The 20202-nt window shown below is 35.3% G+C and overlaps 1 protein-coding gene and 1 non-coding gene across 9 annotated transcripts in view; both read right to left on the bottom strand.

Annotated features, from left to right (window-relative positions):
- Positions 1-20202, bottom strand: part of DGKB (diacylglycerol kinase beta) — a 693448-nt gene that overhangs the window by 523833 nt on the left and 149413 nt on the right. For all 8 annotated transcript variants that reach the window (XM_073238753.1, XM_073238761.1, XM_073238755.1 and 5 more), the window contains 2 exons: positions 17664-17817; positions 3860-4000 (listed from right to left, as the gene is read on the bottom strand). In XM_073238753.1, the coding sequence (XP_073094854.1) occupies positions 3860-4000; positions 17664-17817 (295 nt within the window). The remainder of the gene's footprint in view (positions 1-3859; positions 4001-17663; positions 17818-20202) is intronic.
- LOC118972676 (U6 spliceosomal RNA) lies at positions 6469-6575 on the bottom strand. The gene has a single exon (XR_005061748.1). It is a non-coding gene; the product is annotated as a U6 spliceosomal RNA (small nuclear RNA).

Below are 20202 nucleotides of genomic sequence, written 5' to 3'. Positions count from 1 at the left end.
AGAGAGAGAGAGAGAGAGAGAGAGAGAGAGAGAGAGAGAGGGAGAGAGAAAGGAGAGCAAATAAATCCGATTAGGAGACGGCAAGAGTATTCATGATATGAGCTAGGCCTCAAGTGTAGACTGACTGACTTAATCTGATATACACTGAGAAAGAACATCCCCAGCAAATGCACATTATGAGCAAAGGCATGAAGACTATCTGATGATTGAAAAGGAAATCCATACGAATGGAACATCATCTATGCATGGGCATGAAGGTCAAACCAAGCAGAACATCAGAAGGGTAGGTTGGCATCAAATTTTGGAGCCAGATCATTTATGGATGCTAAGTTAAGGGCTAAATTTCATGTTTTATTCAATAGCGAACTATCAAAGAGACACATTCATCCTGAGTAAGAAGAGAAAGAACAAAGGATAGGACTAGAAGGTGTCAAGACAAGTTTTAAGTAATGTGAAAAGAAGTTACAAGAATTCACACCTAATAAGCAAGATGATGATGAAATAGGTAGGTGGTTGAAGAAATGAAGTGTCTGGATTAATTTTTACCTATAAATTGATGAACAGAGAACTATTAAAGATACTAAAGGCCATCCAAGGTTTTGGGTAAATCTATAATCCTTAGAATTATGTCATTATTTCACTAAATCTCTGCCACTTCAGTATATGAGCAAATAAATTGGGTTTCTGCAACTAAGTGTGAAAAAATGATTGACATGATGGATTATAGGATCAGTCTATATTTGAATGGATGGGAGGTCAAAAAGCAGTAGGTAAGCTAATAAAGAAGTGAAGTGGCTAAGAGACAAGAACTCTTAGCTTACTGTTATTTCACTTAACAAACATTTATGTGAAATAATTTATGTAAGCAAATATTTATTATTTTAATCCTCAGAGCAAACATGAGATAGACATTATTATGATCCCAATTTTACAGTTGGGGAAAATGAGACCTGAATAAGTTTTTAATATGTGCCCAGGTCATTCAGACAGTAAGGTGTAAAAGCTAGGACACATTTAATTAGTGAAATCATGAGTCCAGGTTCTTAAGTACTGTGCTATGCTATATATAAATTAAAAGTAGAAATGTGAGAGATTAAGCGGTCAAAGCAAAATACAGGGGTTTAAAATTTTAGAATAAGAGCAGTCTTTGGAAACTACAAGGCTTGAGTATTGAAGCAGAAGTTGCGGGCTGAAATAAAAGGGAGGTGAGGTTGCAGAATTTGAGGAATGCAAACATGTATTAAGTGGCTCTCCATAAAGTATTGCAGTGGGTTATGGATTAAGATGTCAACTCAGCTCTGGTACCATGTTCTCATCCGTGCACAGGAATGGTTAGTAACTGACGCCAAGAAGAGAGACAAATAGAATTCCCCCACAGGAGGAATTAGGATTGAGTTAAGAAAATCAAATTGAAGAAGCAGCTAATAATCAGTGGAAAGTTCAGGAACTTCTGTTTATTAGTTTCTTTTCCATTAAAAAAGTATTATTTTAAACATTGTGTAAATTCCTGGAAAAAAAAGACAAGTGGGAAGAGGGGAAGTGGTTGTAAGCACTGAATAGATTTATAAAATATTATTTTGGTGAAAAAAGCATTCCTGTCATAAGCATTTACAACGTCATTATTTTATCTAATAATCCAGTTAAGAAATAATAACATCATTTCAGATGATGTGTGTGTGTGTGTGTGTGTGTGTGTGTGTGTGTGTGTGTGTGTGTGTGTGTTGGGAGGCTCTCTTTGAAATTCAAATTTTATATTCCTCAGATCTGACTGTTAATAAGTCATGACCCTTTTGGAAAAAAGAATATATAAATTCACCAACACTATATATTTTTAAAGGCTTACTGAAAAAATGTTAAAGACCTATTCATTGTAAAAGAATATATGAATGTTAGGAATTTGTAAATGTGCACATAGAGATAGGGGAAATGTATATAGTACATGGCAAGGAAAGTAGATGAGAGGAAGAGATTCTGATTTAATGGTTCAGGGAAGAGCCAGGCATTGGCACCTAAAAGAAAACAAAAACAAAAACAAGCTCCAGATTATTACGGACCAGGCTAGAATCCTCCAAATGAGAGCGAAGAAGAGAAGAAAACTAGAGCATACCTGGAAAATTGGTGTACCTTAATGTCTTCTGAAATTAAAATTCATTTTCTTTGAAGAATCTTGTGAAAATTACAGTAATAATGCCAGACCATTAACAATTCTACCTATGAGAAGAGCCTGATGAAGTTAAGAATAAAGAGTCTGAAGAGGTTAAGAATTGGTTAAGAGTAAAGAAGCAACTGAATCTGACATAAGCTCTACAATTCAAAGAAAGGAAGGGGGTTGATAAAACACTGAACAAAGGTAAATGGTAATTTGGGTTTGACTTGATTAATCAACTGTTTCTGAACGACGTGTAGGTTAACATTCTGTCTGCAGTTGTGGACAAAGCCTGTTGATTCACGGACTCAAATTGAGAGCTTACAAAGCATGCCTCTTAGGAATTCTACCTTAAAAACAAAATACTTCCAGTTGACCTAAAAACACTTTAACTGCAACACAAATAACATGTTGGGGAGGAAAGATGGTCCCTTTATTCAGTTTCAAACCAAGGGAAAACATACTTATTTTTGTATTTCTAAAATCACCCCAAGCATGATCCTGATAACACCTGAGCAAACTTTCTCTCCGGCTGTTACTTCAATAGAAATTCACTGAATCTCAATATTTATTTTGGAACAAGAAAGATTTCTGTAGATTCTTAGGAATACAAATAAATCTTGAAATGCAAATATTCAGTATTTAGAAATAAGAAATATGTATTTAAAGAATGATGTTACTATGGTTTATTCAAAATTTAAGCAGGTGTGACAAATAATCCTATCTGTAAATTTTTATTAGTAAGAGAAATATTGTCAATAAGTTACTATTCAACTTAACTAAACATCTTCCCTAAACACAAATCTGAGATGTCACAATGTTCTATTTTTGCTTCAAAAATATTACATTTAGGATTCATCATCTTCACTGTCATTTCAGCAGCAATAATTTTTTATTCATCTGAATGATATCCAATATGATAAAGTTAATCAGATTATGAACAAGTCACCAGCTCTATATTTAGTAAGGGCATTAGAGACAGAGGAGATTATTAAATGATTAGCTGTAGTTAAATATCTAAAAAATATTTTCTTGCATTGCAATGAGTATAGTTTGCCACCAGAGAGTGCTCAATCACTATATTTTATTAAAGAGTAATTACTCCCTCTCAGCTAACTAGAAATTTTCTATTTGAAATACCTGCCACATTGTGGAAGAAACACACTGATTTATTGTGTATTTATAATATCCAGAGTCAACTCCTACAAATGAAACTCTCATGTTTTGTATTTGAGAAATCATTTGACCATGACAAAGAAAGTATTCATGTGGACATTTTCAAGGAACAATATCCAAGAGAGAAAGACTCAGGTCTGTGTGTGTTTCAGAAATGAACCCTCTTGCTGACTAATGGGAAGATCTCACACACCAGAAATAAATGCTTTTTATTTTCTTAAACCAACTTAAAGGATATTTCCAATATCACTGTGCTACCAAACTGAGGGACATACAAGAAAAAGAAGTCTTTGACAAACATTCTCAAGAAATACTTGCTAACAAATGGAACTTGATAGATAATAACCTGAAATTACTAGATTCTTAATTCTATAATTGTCTGATTCTCCATAGAAGACTTCTTTTCTTATTACACAAGGTCACTTTATTTAATTAAAATTTAGACGACCATAACAGATACAATTTAAAGTTCATCAATATCAAGTCTCTTCCCCAAACCCAAACTGTGATAAGAAAAGTAAATGTAGAAACACGTACATTCAAGTTTATCCTCAGGCCTTCCTCTTTCAAGGAGAGACAGGTAACAGACAATGTCCTTCAGATGGATTACTTCTGGGGAGCATGTATTTGCAGGAGAAGTACGGGGAGGGGTGATAGCGCCTTTATTCATTCTTAGACCTGGAAAAAAAATATTTGTCTTTATATTCTTAAAATTCACAGTTCTCTCAAACAAACAAACAAACAAACAAAAACCACAAAGAAAATAAATAACACATAGCCCATAGCCCATGTAGAGTGCTATATATTTCTTAAGCATAGAAGAACCAAATTCCCTGGAACTCCAGCATAGCAAGGTGAGACATATTCTATGACTGCTTTAAATAATGCAGCATTCTTTGGGATTCGGGGACATGGAAACAGTCTGACTGCCCACTGGAGAGTGTTAGGGTCAGAATCCTCTTGCCCAAGGTGAATTGTAGAGATTTGAACAAATGAGGAACCACTTTTCTCTTCTACCTTTCTCTGCTTTAGGCAGTGACAGCTATAAATCACTTGGGAAGTTACTAAAAATGGGCCTTTCACAAAAAACTGAAGAAGAAATGGAGTCTGTTACAATAAGATTTATATGCTGAAAATCAAGAGTCTTTCATTCATAAAAACACGTTTTTATGTCAAATATTTGCCAGCACCATGAATAAGACATTCTTTTCTCATCAAGGAATTTGCCCATGAGTAAGATAGGAAGGGAACAAGACAATCTGGATAAACATGACAGCTGTCTACTTAGAGGTAGGAACGTATGACGGGAGTGTGGTTTTAACAGGGTCCACACTTTATTTCTGAACCTCATTCACTGTGACTATTCCCAAAATAGGAATGAGAACTTGAATACCTGTTTACAACAGCTGACAAGGCAGTTATCTGGCCAGTGATCAAATGAAACCCATTCACAATAAATGGTCAGTTCCATCTCACAGAGAAACCTCTGAAACCAGATCATTAGTATCTGACAAGACCTGAAACCCCAATTATCCTTTGAGATACACTTGGCAACATAAGACCTATTTGGGTGAGATGGCTAATGTGCTGTATGGCTACTAGATTCCTTATCAGATAGGATTTACTGGATTAGAAGGGATAATCCCAGCCAAATACAGTTCTAGAAGCCTATCATTCCTTAGTATCCCACTACCTGACCACATCTCTTGGTCTAGTCTATTTCCTTTGATGTGCAACTCTGATTGAATACCTCTGATCTCCTCCAGCCATCTCAAGATAGCCAGCATATAATATAATGAATTATGAAATGTCATAAATTAGTTTTATCATTCACTATGTTACTACTAATAAAATGTACCATTTACTGAGTGTCTAACAGGAGCAGGAACCATGCTGGCAGTTTTAACATGTATCATCTCACTTACTTCTAACATTAACCCTGGGAGGTAGACTGTATTATTCCCATTTTACAGATAAGAAACAGGCTAGAGGGAGTAAGCTCCCAGTTTCATTACTAGCAAATCTATTCTCTTTATTCTACACAAATGGATTACAGAAAAACAATTTATATCTTAATTCAGCACAAACCTTTTTACACACACACACTCTCTTGCCATTAGCAGGTTTTACAACTGCCCCCAAATTTTCTTTTCTATGTAACCAATTCTCTCTCCTTCTATTTTATTTCATTCTTTTCTGTCAAAGACCCTCCAAATTGAATTCACTACTCATTAATGAGTCACAACTCAGTTTGAAAATACTGCCTTACCTCTTTCATTCATTTTCTTTACCAAAGTCTTATTTCAAATACAATGTTTCACATAAATTCTACTCTTTATAGTTATTTTAAAAGATATATATATACATATATATATATATATATAATTTATATTCTTTCTTAAGGGAAGTGTGACTGTGTATCTAGTACAAACTAATATAGCTATTTTTATAAACGAAAGAAGGCAGAGAGTGGAAGACAATCCTGAGCTTTAAAAAAAAAAAACAACTAAAGCTTAGCCAGCTGCAATAAGCAATTCCAACTTATGATAAAAGACACTTGGCACTGACCCTAACGTGACCGTAACTTCTAGACTCAGAGAATGCAGCACTTGAATTATGGTTGAGTAAACTATGGCCTAACTCATCCTGCCTGATGAGCGAATCCTCTCTTCTGTGCTTTGTCCTTATGATCCTGGAATGATTTAATTAGTTTGATTTAACTCTTTTACATGAAAACACAGAACAAAACAAGAATGAAAAGAACATGTTGTGACATTTGTTTGAAAGAATGCCAAGCGCATTATACATTTTCACTTATTTAGAATACTTTATGATCACTTGTGTTCATAAGGCGCATGGTATTTCATTATCAGCTTTCATAATTCTGAATATAAACAATTGAATAATATAAGGACCAGGAATGTTGTTTGCCTTTCCTGTATGCAATGTATATACTGAGCAGCAGCATATGCGTGTAATTTATATTTAGCTGTACCTTGTAGAAAAAACACATTGTCTAAAATTCTTTTTGTTTGACAAAATGAGTAAATAATTCCCACTTTCTGTTCATGACATGTAGTAAACTAAAAGCTCTATCATGTACTTAATTGTGTCATTGGTTTTCATTTAAAGAATGTCTTTTTTCCTTAAATAAGGAACACTTCATGAATTTGCATGTCATCCTTGTGCAGGGGCCATGCTAATCTTCTCTGTATCTTTCCAATTTTAGTATATGTGCTGCCAAAGTGAGCACAAGAACTTAAAAGTTTATTTAAAGAAGGATTTATCGATGTATATGACAACACACAATAAAGCACTAATCAGCTCTTTCTCAAGTCCAATTACAGCCAAATTTGAGTGGTATACTATTCACTTTTTGCAATGATGGTAATGGCACATCAAGGAAAAATGATTAAATGTGAAAGACCTTTTTCACAATTACTTCATAACCAAAAAATATATATAGCAGGACTTGACTAAATCTCGAGGTGCTGAGTTGATGAAAAGGCTTGCAGGGTTTTTCTTCCTCTTATCCCCCTCCCCATGATCAGCCTACTTTCTGTTCTGTGGTAAAAATGTTTTTTCATATTTTCATTTCATTTTTTGAAAGCAGGCCCCTGGGGCCTCCATCTGTCTCCATAGAAACTGTTTTTCCACCCTACTCTACCATTCGTAATTGTTTTTCTTTTCCGAAATCTGGCTGGAGGTCTCTCCCATTACTTTCCTACCTCTACGACAGTTCACTGTCCTGAAGAAAAGCACTTTTCCTTTTAAGCATATTGTGTTAATAATTATGCAGAACACATAGGAAACAATGCAAATGGAAAACAAGAAATTATAAGCCTAGTTGCTTGACTATAGCTCCTCAGTGAGACAGTGAATGGAATCCTACATTCCTCTTTAACAGTGAAAGCCTGTGATGAAGAGACTGAAAAAATCTGTTTCCCATTAACAAAGACCATTTTAACCCTTCTGACAATTAGTGAAAGTCTCTCATTAGAACTGGAACTAAACATGAAGCTGGGCAAAACAAAATGTCTTTCTTTTGCTTCAAGGGATCAATATTTAGTTTTGATGACCATGCGATTGATTGACACCAAATCTTCAGGTCCTCTGATTTGCCCAAGGTTGTGTTTCTTTAAATATTTCCTTACAAACGTGGTGCAACCATTTATATCTACACACCCGCATATACCGGTACATGTATACATATTACAATGTACAAAAAAACATACAGAATAAAGACAAAATAAGCACTATAATTACAGTATATTTGCTTTATTAGGAAAAGTTATCTTGAACTTTTAGAGTACTTTCTATGATGATTTTAGTATCTATATAAATGTATATATATATATATATACACACTGAAATATATGTGTATTTATATATATATATACACACACACATTCTTCTCTTCAAAGGTTTAACTACAAAAATAGTATTAGTCAAATTGAAAATTGCTTATTCATACCATATTCTCCAAGCACGTGATTTTTATTGTACTCCCACCTAAACACTCCATTTCTTGAAACAATAACCTACAAAGTTTTGTTTTAATAGATACTTTTAATTCCTGTCTCAAGGTTCAATTATTAGCAAATAGGTTTTTGGTATACATTCATTTATTGCCTCTGCTCCAGTTTGTTTGCTTTCAAACACTCCCGTTTCAGATAATGAACACAGTAGTGCTATCGCCATTGTTTCCCTTCATCTATTAAAGTGAAATAATCAAAACTAATAACATGAATTACATTTCTAAACTTATAAGGCAATAAAGCACTCTGGCAATGCAGCTTTTCCATTTTTTTTTTTTTTTTTTTTTGGTACTGGTTCAATTTGCAGGAATTTATCAGGCTTATGAAGCAATTGGTCACATAATCATACTTCCAGTTTCCATCCTAATAGTCATGATGAGGAGTAAGACAGTCAAGAGGAAAAAGTTGTTTAGTATTATCACACAGTTCATGATTTTTAGAGTTAACCTTCCAATTGTGCTTATCTTAGAATAGTATTATAATTATTTTTTATGCTTATGCAAACTGGCAGCCGAATGAGATACACTAGGTTATGAATCAATCAAGCCTATAAAATAGACTGTGATTTCTCATGAAAGGAGGACAGGTAGTGGTATACAATCCCTGACAAGAGGCTGGAGTCGGAAAAGTCCCTCTAAGAACATACTCTGGGTTTCATCTGTTTGGACATTGGCAAAACCCCCAAACAAGCAACTACAAGGAACAGCACTTGAAGTGCAGGCCTTTGGGTGATGTTCCAGGAGCAGAGCAACCTCTTGAAGGAGTAATGATAACGACACCCCTGGCTGTGTGCCAACACCACTTACACACTGTGCTCTTATTTGACCTACAATTCTATTTTAGAGACACTGTTTGGACACTGATGGATGGAAAGAAAATGGAAAGTCAGAGAATAAAGTAAACTGCGGATGAATGTGAATTATAATACACACTTTAAATATATCTAATACTGCACATAGCAATCTGGGAGTCAGGACTTGAAGACCAGTCATCTAATTCCCAAATTTAGGCTCTTCACAAAAGCAGTAAAAATAAGATCTGCCTACATCAGTCTGTCCAATAGGAGATTTTGCAATAATACAAATGTTCTACATATGTACTGTCCAATACAGTAGTATTAACCACATATGGCTTTTGAGCACATGAGGTGTGGCTGGTATGAATGAGGAACTGAATTTTTGTTTTATTTCATTGTTAACTAGTTTATATTTAAGTTAAATAGCTGTGGTGCACTAGTGGCTACCATATTGGACAGTGCAGGCAACACAGTTGTCTGCAGGTAGAGAACTGAAAGTTGGTTGAATTACTTCAGCTCCTTGAATATACCTATGTACGGGGTTAAACCAGCAAATATTAAAATAGGTCATGGTTCTAAATTTTCTATCTTTGTCACTTTAAAACAAATCTCAATAATAATCTTTAAATTTTATTGTACTTCTTCAGAATGTATGACATCTCAGGGGGAAAAAAACATCATATTTGACCTTTATCCATGTATGCAAACTAAAATGTTGAGAAATAATGTTTAATGAATAATAGCATTAGCTTGCATTTATTGAACACTTATGGTATACCTAATACATTAAGTTTTTGAGTTCCATAATACCCATCAAGATAAACATACTTACCATTTCATTTTACATAGGACAAAACAGAGATGAAGACAGTTAGTGGAGCCACAACTCAAAAGGCACTCTGAATAGGGTTTTTATGATTTAAGTATAATTCTGTGGGGCTAGAGGGAGAAACATAAATCAGAGGAATCTGTCTCAAGCTTCTCAATAAATGAAGTTTTAAGAGTCTGGTTTTCAAGACTCTTAAGAGTGCATACATTGATTATTTCATAAACCTTTGGAAGGAAATTATAAATCCTTGCCATGACTGAGAGCTCTAACTGCTTATCTTCAATTCAGAACATTTCTTGAGCCATCCAAAACCATACACGTTTGTGAGCAGTGTGTGTATGTATTTGCACGTGCAAACACACACATACATATATACATATTTACCAAATCTTCACTAGCATTTTCTTAAGGCAAATAGATTGTGAATGATTCTTTTTTGCTTATTTGTATTTTCTAACCAGTATAAAACTAGCATGCCCTTTCTAAACATAAACCAAATAAAGGACTTTTCCTATTCGTCATGTAAAGCTAGGTTCTAAGCAATGGGGATAAAGCACTGAACAAAGCAGATGAAAGTCCCCTTTTCAAAGGGCTTTCATTCTAGCAGATCAAAGCAAATGCTCAATACTATTATATATTTTCTAGCTATTACTAGGTATTTTTAGTGTATATTCACAAACCAAAGTTACTCTGATTGATTTGGGACTCTGCAAAGTCCTATCATATATGCCTTTATTAGAATCTCAAAAGTTGTAAATAAATACTTGTGATCATGACAGTACAGTAATCATAAGATAATACTATCATTTAACATGCAATTATTAAGATATAACTGAAAGTACAATAAAATCTTTAACCTGGGTGAATAAATCTAATAGTAAAGATGGAAAATTTGAAGACCAAAATTTGACTTAGAACATTCAGATGGAAGAATAAAGAAACCTATATAATCAAGTCCAATATACCCAAACCCATTTTTTAATTAAAGGGGGAATTTAGTGAAAACTTTTCCTTTTCTAACAGCAATTATATAGTAAATGGATCCTTGAAGTTGTGGGTTTTTCTCTGGTTTCGGTGAAGGTTTATCAGGGTTTCAGGATAAAAGACTTATTGGAATGATATAATTTGTGGACTACTACCACTAATACTAATTCGAAGTACAGATTTGGTATTACAGAGGCATAAAAAATCTAATGTTGGTATACATAAATGCTAATTGATCAATGGATAGAAATTTTTTTATCTTCTTTTCTAGAGCATTTGCATGTAGGTGTATAAACTACACAAACTATAATCATTATTATAAAGAGTAAAATCATATCAACATAAATAAATGTACAAATATATTTTAAATGTCCACTATGTGCCAAGAATCCCCATTATCTCCTAGTCACATAAGCCTTGTACTCTTTCGGTTTGTGTTCTTATCAGGGCCTTGTCTGCCCTTATTGCATTATGGAAACAGAAGTAGCTCATTAGACACAAAAGACTTATAAAGTTTCCTACAGTAAACACACATACACACATTTTTAATATCCTCGAGACAGTCCTGATAAGGGTAATAGTTTCTTCTCAGCACAATTAATGAAGTGTGTCTTTTGGCAAGAACAATCAGTCATTTTTGCCAAATGAACAAATGTCATTTGGCAAAAGAACATTTTCCCAAAGGTTCAAGTATCTCATTTTCATTGTAGAATTTTCTGTTCTTAATTTGATTAACTTCCTTATGGACAAAAATAATTAGTTTCTAACTTCTCTGCTTAAAAACAGTACATGCGGTGTGACCTGGCTGTACAGAAAACATAAAAAGAACTAAATTCCACTACTGATACTATAGTTTAACAGCACAAATCAATTAACCATTGCCACATCAGATGCTCAATGAGAAGGATCAAAGATAAAAAACCTTAAATTTTTCAGAGACAGGTATTATTCTCAATCTTAAATATCTTCTGGACCCTTTTATACCTTCAGCCTCATCCTACTTCATGATAGCTTCCACAACACACCAGCTGTGTGATTATTTCCTGGGTTAAAACTTTATAATGGCTTCCCATTTCTTCTGGATAAAATTCAAAATTTAGCATGGCAGACAAAACTCTTCACTCTGGGGCCTTGGCTGCCTCTCTCGGACTCTTCTCCAGACATTTCTTCCAGTCACCTCATCGGTCCCAGCCCAGTGAGTCAAGGCAGAGACCCCAGAAGTCTAACTTTCTCCAACATCCTAAGGCCATCAGGACTCTGAGCCTGCCACGACCGCTACCAACCTCCAGGCTGCACCCAGTGACTGCCTTCTGTTCTGGGACCCCTGAAAATGATCTCCTTATAAGCCTCATCCCAGTTTCAGTCATAAGAACCCGAGCTGTCCTCGACCCATACTTATACTTTTTATCTAACTCATTTTTGCCAATAGCACTCATTACCAACCGGCATGCTATATGGTTTTACTTACTTATTAGTTTTTCTCTCCCCCAAGAATGTAAATGACTATGGGGGATGAGGAAGTTCTATTTTGCTCACTGATATTTCTGCAGCAATTTGAATAGCATAAGGCACATTGTAAGTGATCAATAAATATTTTTAATGAATAAATACTGAATGTCTTACAGTCTGTGTACTGCCCTTTGATGAGACATATTTTTTACATTTTAATAGAAATGTACATGTTACTCTTCTTGGAACTCCCTTCCCATCTTCTCCTACCTATGCCCCTACTTCTACTCAACCCGGATAATTTCAGTTTATGGTTAAAACTTCAGCCAGATGATCCTGATAAATAGATCAGAGCATTTATTTTATTGTATTATAATTTATCACCTAATTGTCTGTCTTTTCTTGGCTCTAACAGATCCTCAGCTTTCCTGTAGAATTCCTAGCACATCATTTGTTTAAAAATAGATAGTTGCATGCCTGAATTAATAAAGTGAATAATTAAAGGACACAACAGGTCAATTCATTACATGATCTTATTTATGAAGAAAGTCTCTTTCTCTCCCATAAAGCAATTAAAAAGTAATAGCAGATTGCTTACATTGACATATAGCTAATAATGGACATTTACTATTACAGGGTCTCTGTCTTAGACATTGTGGAACTCAACAGAATATACAATATGAGTGCCTGAACCAGCTAATCAACAATATTACATTCTCTTTCAGGTACTACTTTTTTAGAGAAAGTAACAGTGACTAAGTAGTGCTGTTCATTGCTATCCTCTGCAAAAAAAAAGGTAATTTAGCTGAAGGCAGTTAATTCCTGGAGTTTCTGTGCATAATTGGCATAGGCAGGAGGAGCAGGGATACACCAGCTATTCTACAAGAGTCAGATGGTGCAACTTTGACAAGGGTTCCCAGGTTCCTTCCCACTTGAACACCCTAGGTATCCCATCTTATTGATCATTACATTCCTAGCATGGGACATGGCATGTGCTATTGAATAAGAATGAAGCATTAGCTGAGTATAGAAGTTGTTGGTTTTTGCTGTGAGATAAGGGCAGAGAGAACATCACTCAGGAAAGCACAGAGTTCTGAGTAAGCAGAGGAGGTTTAGTCACATCAAAGAGCTGAATCGGAAAATGATTCAGAGTGCAGGAAGCAAGGAGACAGAGAGAATTAGGCCTGCAGGCAGACTCTAAACTGCATGGCTTTGTGCTTAATGCTATGGAACTCAGATTGTATCATCTTCTTGACTGCATTGTCCAGGCCCTGGAGTCTCATGCAGAGCACTTTAAGAGGGGGTGTCTAAAAAGGTGGGGTTAAGGCAGGGTGCCCAGAACTCCTTATACTTACATCTCTCCTGCACTCCCTCCCCACATCAAATCAACTCTGCTTTAATCAGCTTTACATAACAAGAATTTAAGTTTACTTGGAAAATGAAAGTTCAGAAAACCTTCCATGAGGTGATTTGTGAAAGTATGAAGCTTGGAAACTCAGGAGAAATATAATCAGGTTTCTGTGTTAGGAAGAACATTTTGGAGATGGGATGTCAGGGCCCAGCTGGGAACCATGCTAGTTGATTATCTGTGACACAAACATGAATAAAACTGATGATGGCAGAATGTTTGAGAAGTCAAAATGAGCAATAGTGTTTGTTGATGAACTAAGCAGAAGGAATGAGGCACTAGAGGGTAGGAAGAGTCTAAGATTTTAGGGTTGGGTAATTGATAGGTACTTGGGTTCCATTCACCAAAAGAAAGCTAGGAACAGAATTACATTTGGGCAGAATATAATTATTTGACTTTCACTCACATTTAGTTTGATTCCTTATGGGACATCTAGATGAAGATACATCTGGAATACAATTAATATGCATTTTCTGTGAGCCAAAGAAACAGTTCTGGGTTGTGTGGGAATAGAAGAGGCATTTTATGTTACATATGCCTCCTTTTTTGAATGATGTGAAAAAACTCATCTATTTAGAAGGAGGGAAAGATTTGGTAAACTAAAGGAGGTTTGGAAAATTTAATCTAATTGGTCTAGGTGACAGTATCAAGAATAAATACTTTTTACAATAGATTTTTTTTAAAAACTGAAGTGTTAAGGCCATGTTAATACTGGGTGTTAGGAATTTGTAGTGGCAACAATCCACATATTTATAAAATTTCTCTGCTTATGCTCAGCATACATGTTACAGAGACTGAAATATGAGATCATAACATTGATTCATGGTTAAGAGTTTATAAGCCACTTTCAGAAAAAGGTTTTCAGATGATTAAATGACTCTGTAAAGAGAGTAGCTCAAATGGTAGATTCTAGGGATAAACATAAGACCAGAAGTTGGTCATTAGACTAGCAAAGAGGGGAGGAATTAGGGACCTAGCATTTACAATGAAACAGAAGAGGTTATGAAAAAGCTGAAAAGTGTACTGAGGATATCCTCAAATACTAAAAGTGAACATGGGAACAGTAGAAGTAATCATCCTATATTTAAATAGGTGATAAGAGGCACTTATACTCAAAAATATGTTCCACAAATAAATAAATAAATAAATAAATAAATAAATAAATTGCCCACTACACAAAATGCCAGATGGATCATTAAGTACTCCAAGTTCAACAAAACCAAGTCCAAACAAACCACACACACACACACATACAAACTTTATACCTATTTATAATTATTTTTAAAGCTTTTATTCTATAAAAACTAAATGTTTTACTTTTACCATATCCCCTATATGATTTTCATTCATAAACAAGAACATTCTTTCCATTTTAGTTTTGCTTTTTACTGAGAAGCCCTTATTGTTCAGGTGATACACAGAGTCAAGAAGAGCTATCTTACTCCTGATGACAGCATTGTGGTAATGCAATCTGGTGAACTCCGGGAGGGGATAAATTAAGAAAAGTATAGCACCTCTCTGTTTAAAAAAAAAAAAATGTGATTTTTTTTTTCAACCACGAATACATCTTGTGTAGATAACTTAGATTATTGCAAAGCAAGGTTCCAAGAATAAAAATACATTTATTTTTCATTCTCAGACAAGGCTTACCCCAGGCCTTGAAAATGTTATTATTGTCTAGTGTTCCTTATTTCCCAGAGAAAAACAACAAAAACTATCAGAGGTACAGCTGAAAAGTACATAGAATTAGGAACAGTCCTACAAAGAACACTATGCACTTGTTGTAAAATGAGGCTAAACCTTGAAAAGGAATCACAGTTTCATTTATTATTGCTGCACAAAACTTTCACAGCCCATCTTGCAATTCCTTTCAAGTATGTCTGTGCAGAGTTTGTGATTGTCCCAAATGAAGTACAAGCTGTTATTTCTTGATGTTTTTTTTCAATTTGAAAACTAATTTGATTTCTAGTCCTTGAGAATTTGGCATTCTTCTGTGTAGTATTTCCAATATGCTAAATGAAGAAAAGAGGGTTTGAGACCTGAATTTCTTGCACAACTATCTAAGTAATTAGAATTCTCTTTCCTCTAAGTCTGACACAATTACTCGGACAGATAGCATATCAAAAAATGCTTCCCTTTCTTCTTTCTCAAAACCCAAGACACTAGTATAAAGTTAGATAAGGGATAGCTTTGTAATTTGATTCAGTCTATGGTATGTGCATTTCCATTTAGCATGAATAGAGAACAGGGAAGTTTTAATTTCTAGATCGAAGTAAGGAATTGTCCCTTTTTAAAATATTCAGCCCAGAACTCTGGTATCACAATTTAAGGACAGACCAAATGGAATTCATTCAGAGAAAACAGCAAGGGTAGTGAGTTTTCTCAACTCCTGATATGTAGGGAATTATGTAAGGAACTAAAAGTATTTTATGGGTAATTAAAGATCATGATACATATATTAATTGTTATATATTTTGAAGGTTCCATATATATCATGTGGGAGACACACTTTTTTTAAAAAGCTTAGACCAACATGTGACTACTCTGAGAAAAATACCTTGCTTCATTAACAGAAAGGGAAACAACACAGCCCAAGGCCTTACAGCGTGGATTCTTCAGATCGCCTATGTCTTGCTTATGGCTCAACCACCTATTTCTTAATTGCATGTTTTAAAATTTTTCTTTCTTAGAGTGCCAATTATTAAATGTTTCCTCATCTCTTGACCCATACTTCAATCTTCTGCTTTGTGATGTTAGGGCTGGAAGTCTCTAGACCAGTGGCTCCCTGGGATTTCTGGGACCCCACCACAGGGCTTGTAAGGTGACAATGTTTCAGTGATGATTCTGAAACATCATTCATTTCTTCACTCTCATTCTCTCATGGGTGTACAGAATTTTCAAGAGGCTACCTGGCATATGGCAACAGAAACACAGAAGCAGATATGATCCTCCAACTGTCTTCTATGAAGTCAGACATTAAAGAAATTTGCAACAATGTAAAGCAGTGCTATTCCTTTTCCTATTTTGTTTTGTTTTTCAAGTTACTTTTCATAAAAACATGGTATTCTTGTCAACATGTCATAGGCTGATTAGTGTTTTTGGAATGTCTCATCTTTAATATGGTAAATAGCAATAGATATAACCTCGCCAACCAAAGCTCTCTGATGTACTCAGTAATTTTTATGATCCCAAAAGAGTCCTGAGTTTGAGAAACCCTACTGCAGACTACCGGTCTCCACGGCCAGCGGGGTCCTCATTGACTCCACAGGGGACAGCAGAGCCTGAGAAGGAAGGAAGCAGAGAGGGCTGGCTGCGGCCAATCGGCTGCACTTTTTATTAGCTCTTTGCAGCATTTTACCCTCATAGCACACGGTTCCAGAGCAAACAGGCTCTAGTCTCCAGCTTAATCCACACCAAGAAAGGCACAGTGAGTTCCCCCTACATTATCCTGAAAAGACCGTGGTGACGTTCCTCTGGAGTCTTACTCTCAGGACTGTGGTCCCCTCGTGAGCTCCTGAGCTATCAGAGTCAGCAGCAGGATCCTGCAAGATCCCCTGCCAGAAGTCCAGGGTGGGACCCTCCAGGGAACACCGTCTCACCTAGGCTCAAAGACGTCTTTTATCCAGGCTTCTGGGTGCTGATTATTCCAGCGGAGGGACAGCAGCTGCTCTCTGTGGTTCTACCTCTGCACTACCTTACTTTTCCTCTTTGCTTTTTCAACCCCCCAACATGGTTTAACCAATTTCTTATTTTACATTCTCTAGGGTAATACAGTGAGAGGTTTCTGTTTTCCTTACTGGATGGAGATAAATACAATTAGGAACAGGTATTAATACATTGGACATCTCTAAAAAGCTATCCATTATGTTGGGACTGATCATTCTCTATGGTGACAATAAGTATCTAGGAGAAAAATCTAAACTCCTTTCTGGGCAAATATATTGGTAGTTTGCACAATTGACATTAAATATTATGTTTTCTTTATATAACTGTTCTGTCATTACATTTCCATACATCAAACTTCCATATTTATCTAGTCATTTAAAAGAGCACTTTTCCATATTTGATGGAAGTATCTCATAAAATTATTACCTAAACATAGACTTATAAGACACTGAATGACAAATGGTGGATAATGATAAAGTACATTTTCTCTAATATTTAACTATTATTATGTAGGAGACATTTTAAGTACTTCAAACAATCTTAGTAAAGTATACATCTGCAAAAGGTATTTTTTAAGCAAAACATTTCTTTTCTTACAGACAACTAGATATTGATTTTCCCCTTGAGGTTTTTATTTTATACAAAATTTTAAAGCAAACAATTACACTTACCACCTGAAAGGAGAGCAGGCTTACTTTTCACCATTGGACTAGAATGAGGAAACTTGTTGCTAAACGACATGAAAAGGTGTGCCGTGAAATCATCGGGAAGCTCAGTTTCCAGGAACGTCTTCATAAATAGCTTAAAACCTTCAAAATCTATTGTCTGAAAAAAATTTTAAACATACACTTTAAGACTCAGTTACATTAACATTTTGTCAACAATTTTGTGCTATGTTAACATTGCATGCTTTGCTCAAAACTGTTAGTAGTAGAAATGACCTCAAAAACATTTTTAGGTGCAAGCTGTATAAAAAAGGAAGGTAACTTTCTGAGAAATAGATCCTAGGCCGACACCGGTGATTAGATACATTTGTCTTACCTGTGGCAGTACAGCAAGAAAAGCAGGGATTTTCAGGACAGTTCTATTTCCACCGTATCTGTATCACCTTAAAAAAAATGTACTCTTTGAAACTTAGTTTCCTCACCTGTAAATTGGGAATAATATCCCTGCTTCCACAGTTGTAATGATTAAATCAGATAATTGAACATGCCAATGCAGAGTCATGAATGAACAGAGCATGATGACTCCAAAAAAAGGAGTTTTCTTTATTTCCTTTCCTTGTTTCTAATGGTGAATGGTTTTGACGATTGGAAAGAGTGTTTAACATTAAAATTTTACCCTAAGATCAATTGAAATAAAATTCCAAAGTGAAATTCTATGACTAAACTTCCTATGCAGACTTTTAAAGAAACCTTTTTCAAGATCCTTGCCTATCCTGACTCACTGCACGTCTATAAGAGAGTGGACATGTGTGCATGGGGAAGTGGTGGTGGAGGCCACCCTTTCTCCTCAAGTTAATGAGAGGGCTTCAAAGGAGCCCCCTAGACAGCTTGCTTTCTCCAAGCAAAGGAGGATAGTGACAAGAATCTGAGTTCTACTTGGGAAACAGAGGACAAGGGTGCAGGAGCTTTGGAGCAAAGGCAAGTGAATGATACTGTACTGGACTCGGCTCACACTCCATGGCTGCAGGGGTGGGGATGCATGAATGTTTCCTGGGAACTAGATGTAGAACACATGGAAAAGAAGGTCAGTGGAGTTGTGTTAGATCCTAGCCGGCAGACCACTGGAAGGGACTAGGTGGAAACCTACAGAGAAGCTGGAAAAAAGCCACATCTGTTGAGATCAAGGAAGTACAAGGACGATGGTCCTCGTAAGACCCTTGAAGGATATTTTTTCTTGTCCAGTTTAATGTAACTGAGGTGAAAATAAAAATAGGGCAAAAGTGAATTTTGGCAGAGTGATGCTCTTAATTTTGTTCAAACTCCTGGCAGAATAAAATTAATTCCTTAAACAGCTATTTTGGATAGAAAAATTTCACTTTTCCTATGCAATAATATTGGAGTAAGGTGGCAAAAAATGACCAATTTTATTATTTACTATTTTGAATAAACCTAAAATGGAGTATGATGTACAGGGATATCAGTAGAGGAAGTAAATTTCTGTGTATTAGATAATATGCCAATAAATATATGTATTCTGTATGCTTTTGCATCTAACATATCTCAAATCAATAAAAAACAAAACCAAACATTTCACTTTGTTTAATAGTAGTTCCAAGACTCTGACTACATCTTAATCTGATATTTTTAGTTTAATTTAGCCTTGCTTTGGTTATTCATTCTCAGAAGAGCACTTCAGAAGTTTATACTGTTGCCAGTAAAAAGACTTCATTTTCTTTCATATTTAATAAATCACCAACAAGACAGAATATTGTAAGTCCTACTAGTGGAGTGAAACACATAATTAAAACTATGAATAACATAAAAATATAAAGAGTAGCCTCAGGTAGCAGAAGTACTTCCAAAAAGTAATTTGCCCCATTGAATGAAGCCCCGGTCTCAAAATACACAGATGAGGCCAGGAGCCAGACCACTGGATCCAAGTAAGTTTTCCTGAGCAGGGACATCTACTCTTATTAATAGGGTTCCTTAGAGATAGCCTTTCAAAAGAGAAGTAATTCATCTTAGTTGGATGAGAGACCAACATTGATAGATAATCCTCAACATGTATGAAGTTCCTTGGGGAATCCGGAGGTAATTTTATTATGAGATTATAGGAAGTTTATGTGACAAACATATTCATATTCATATTCAGCTAGTTGCTGTTTATTCTGTGTCCCACACCTTTTGTGGTATCATAACAGATGATGGGAGCAGGGTTTTGAAGTCAGACTACCTGAATCAATTCTAAGATCTAACACTGTGTAGCTGGGAAAAGGTGGGACATGTATTAACCTCTGTGTGCCTCAATTTCTTCATCTGTAAGTGAGAATAACAGTACCTATCTTGGTTGGTTAGGATGAATTTAATATAGTATTTGAAGAATAAACCTCAAAACCACATTACCATAAATATCTTCATACATATTTAACAAGCCATTACATGGTTCATTTTGTTTTGTTTTGTTTGGTTTGGTTATTATTATTTGCTTTAGAAAACTGGTAATAAAATGTGAACAAAAGCCTGGAATTGTTGAAAGTTTTTCTTG

This window comes from Manis javanica, chromosome 6 (genome assembly GCF_040802235.1).
Source record: "Manis javanica isolate MJ-LG chromosome 6, MJ_LKY, whole genome shotgun sequence".
Lineage (NCBI taxonomy): Eukaryota > Metazoa > Chordata > Mammalia > Pholidota > Manidae > Manis > Manis javanica.
Note: the sequence above shows the minus strand (reverse complement) of the source record. Positions and strands in the feature narration are given on the sequence as shown.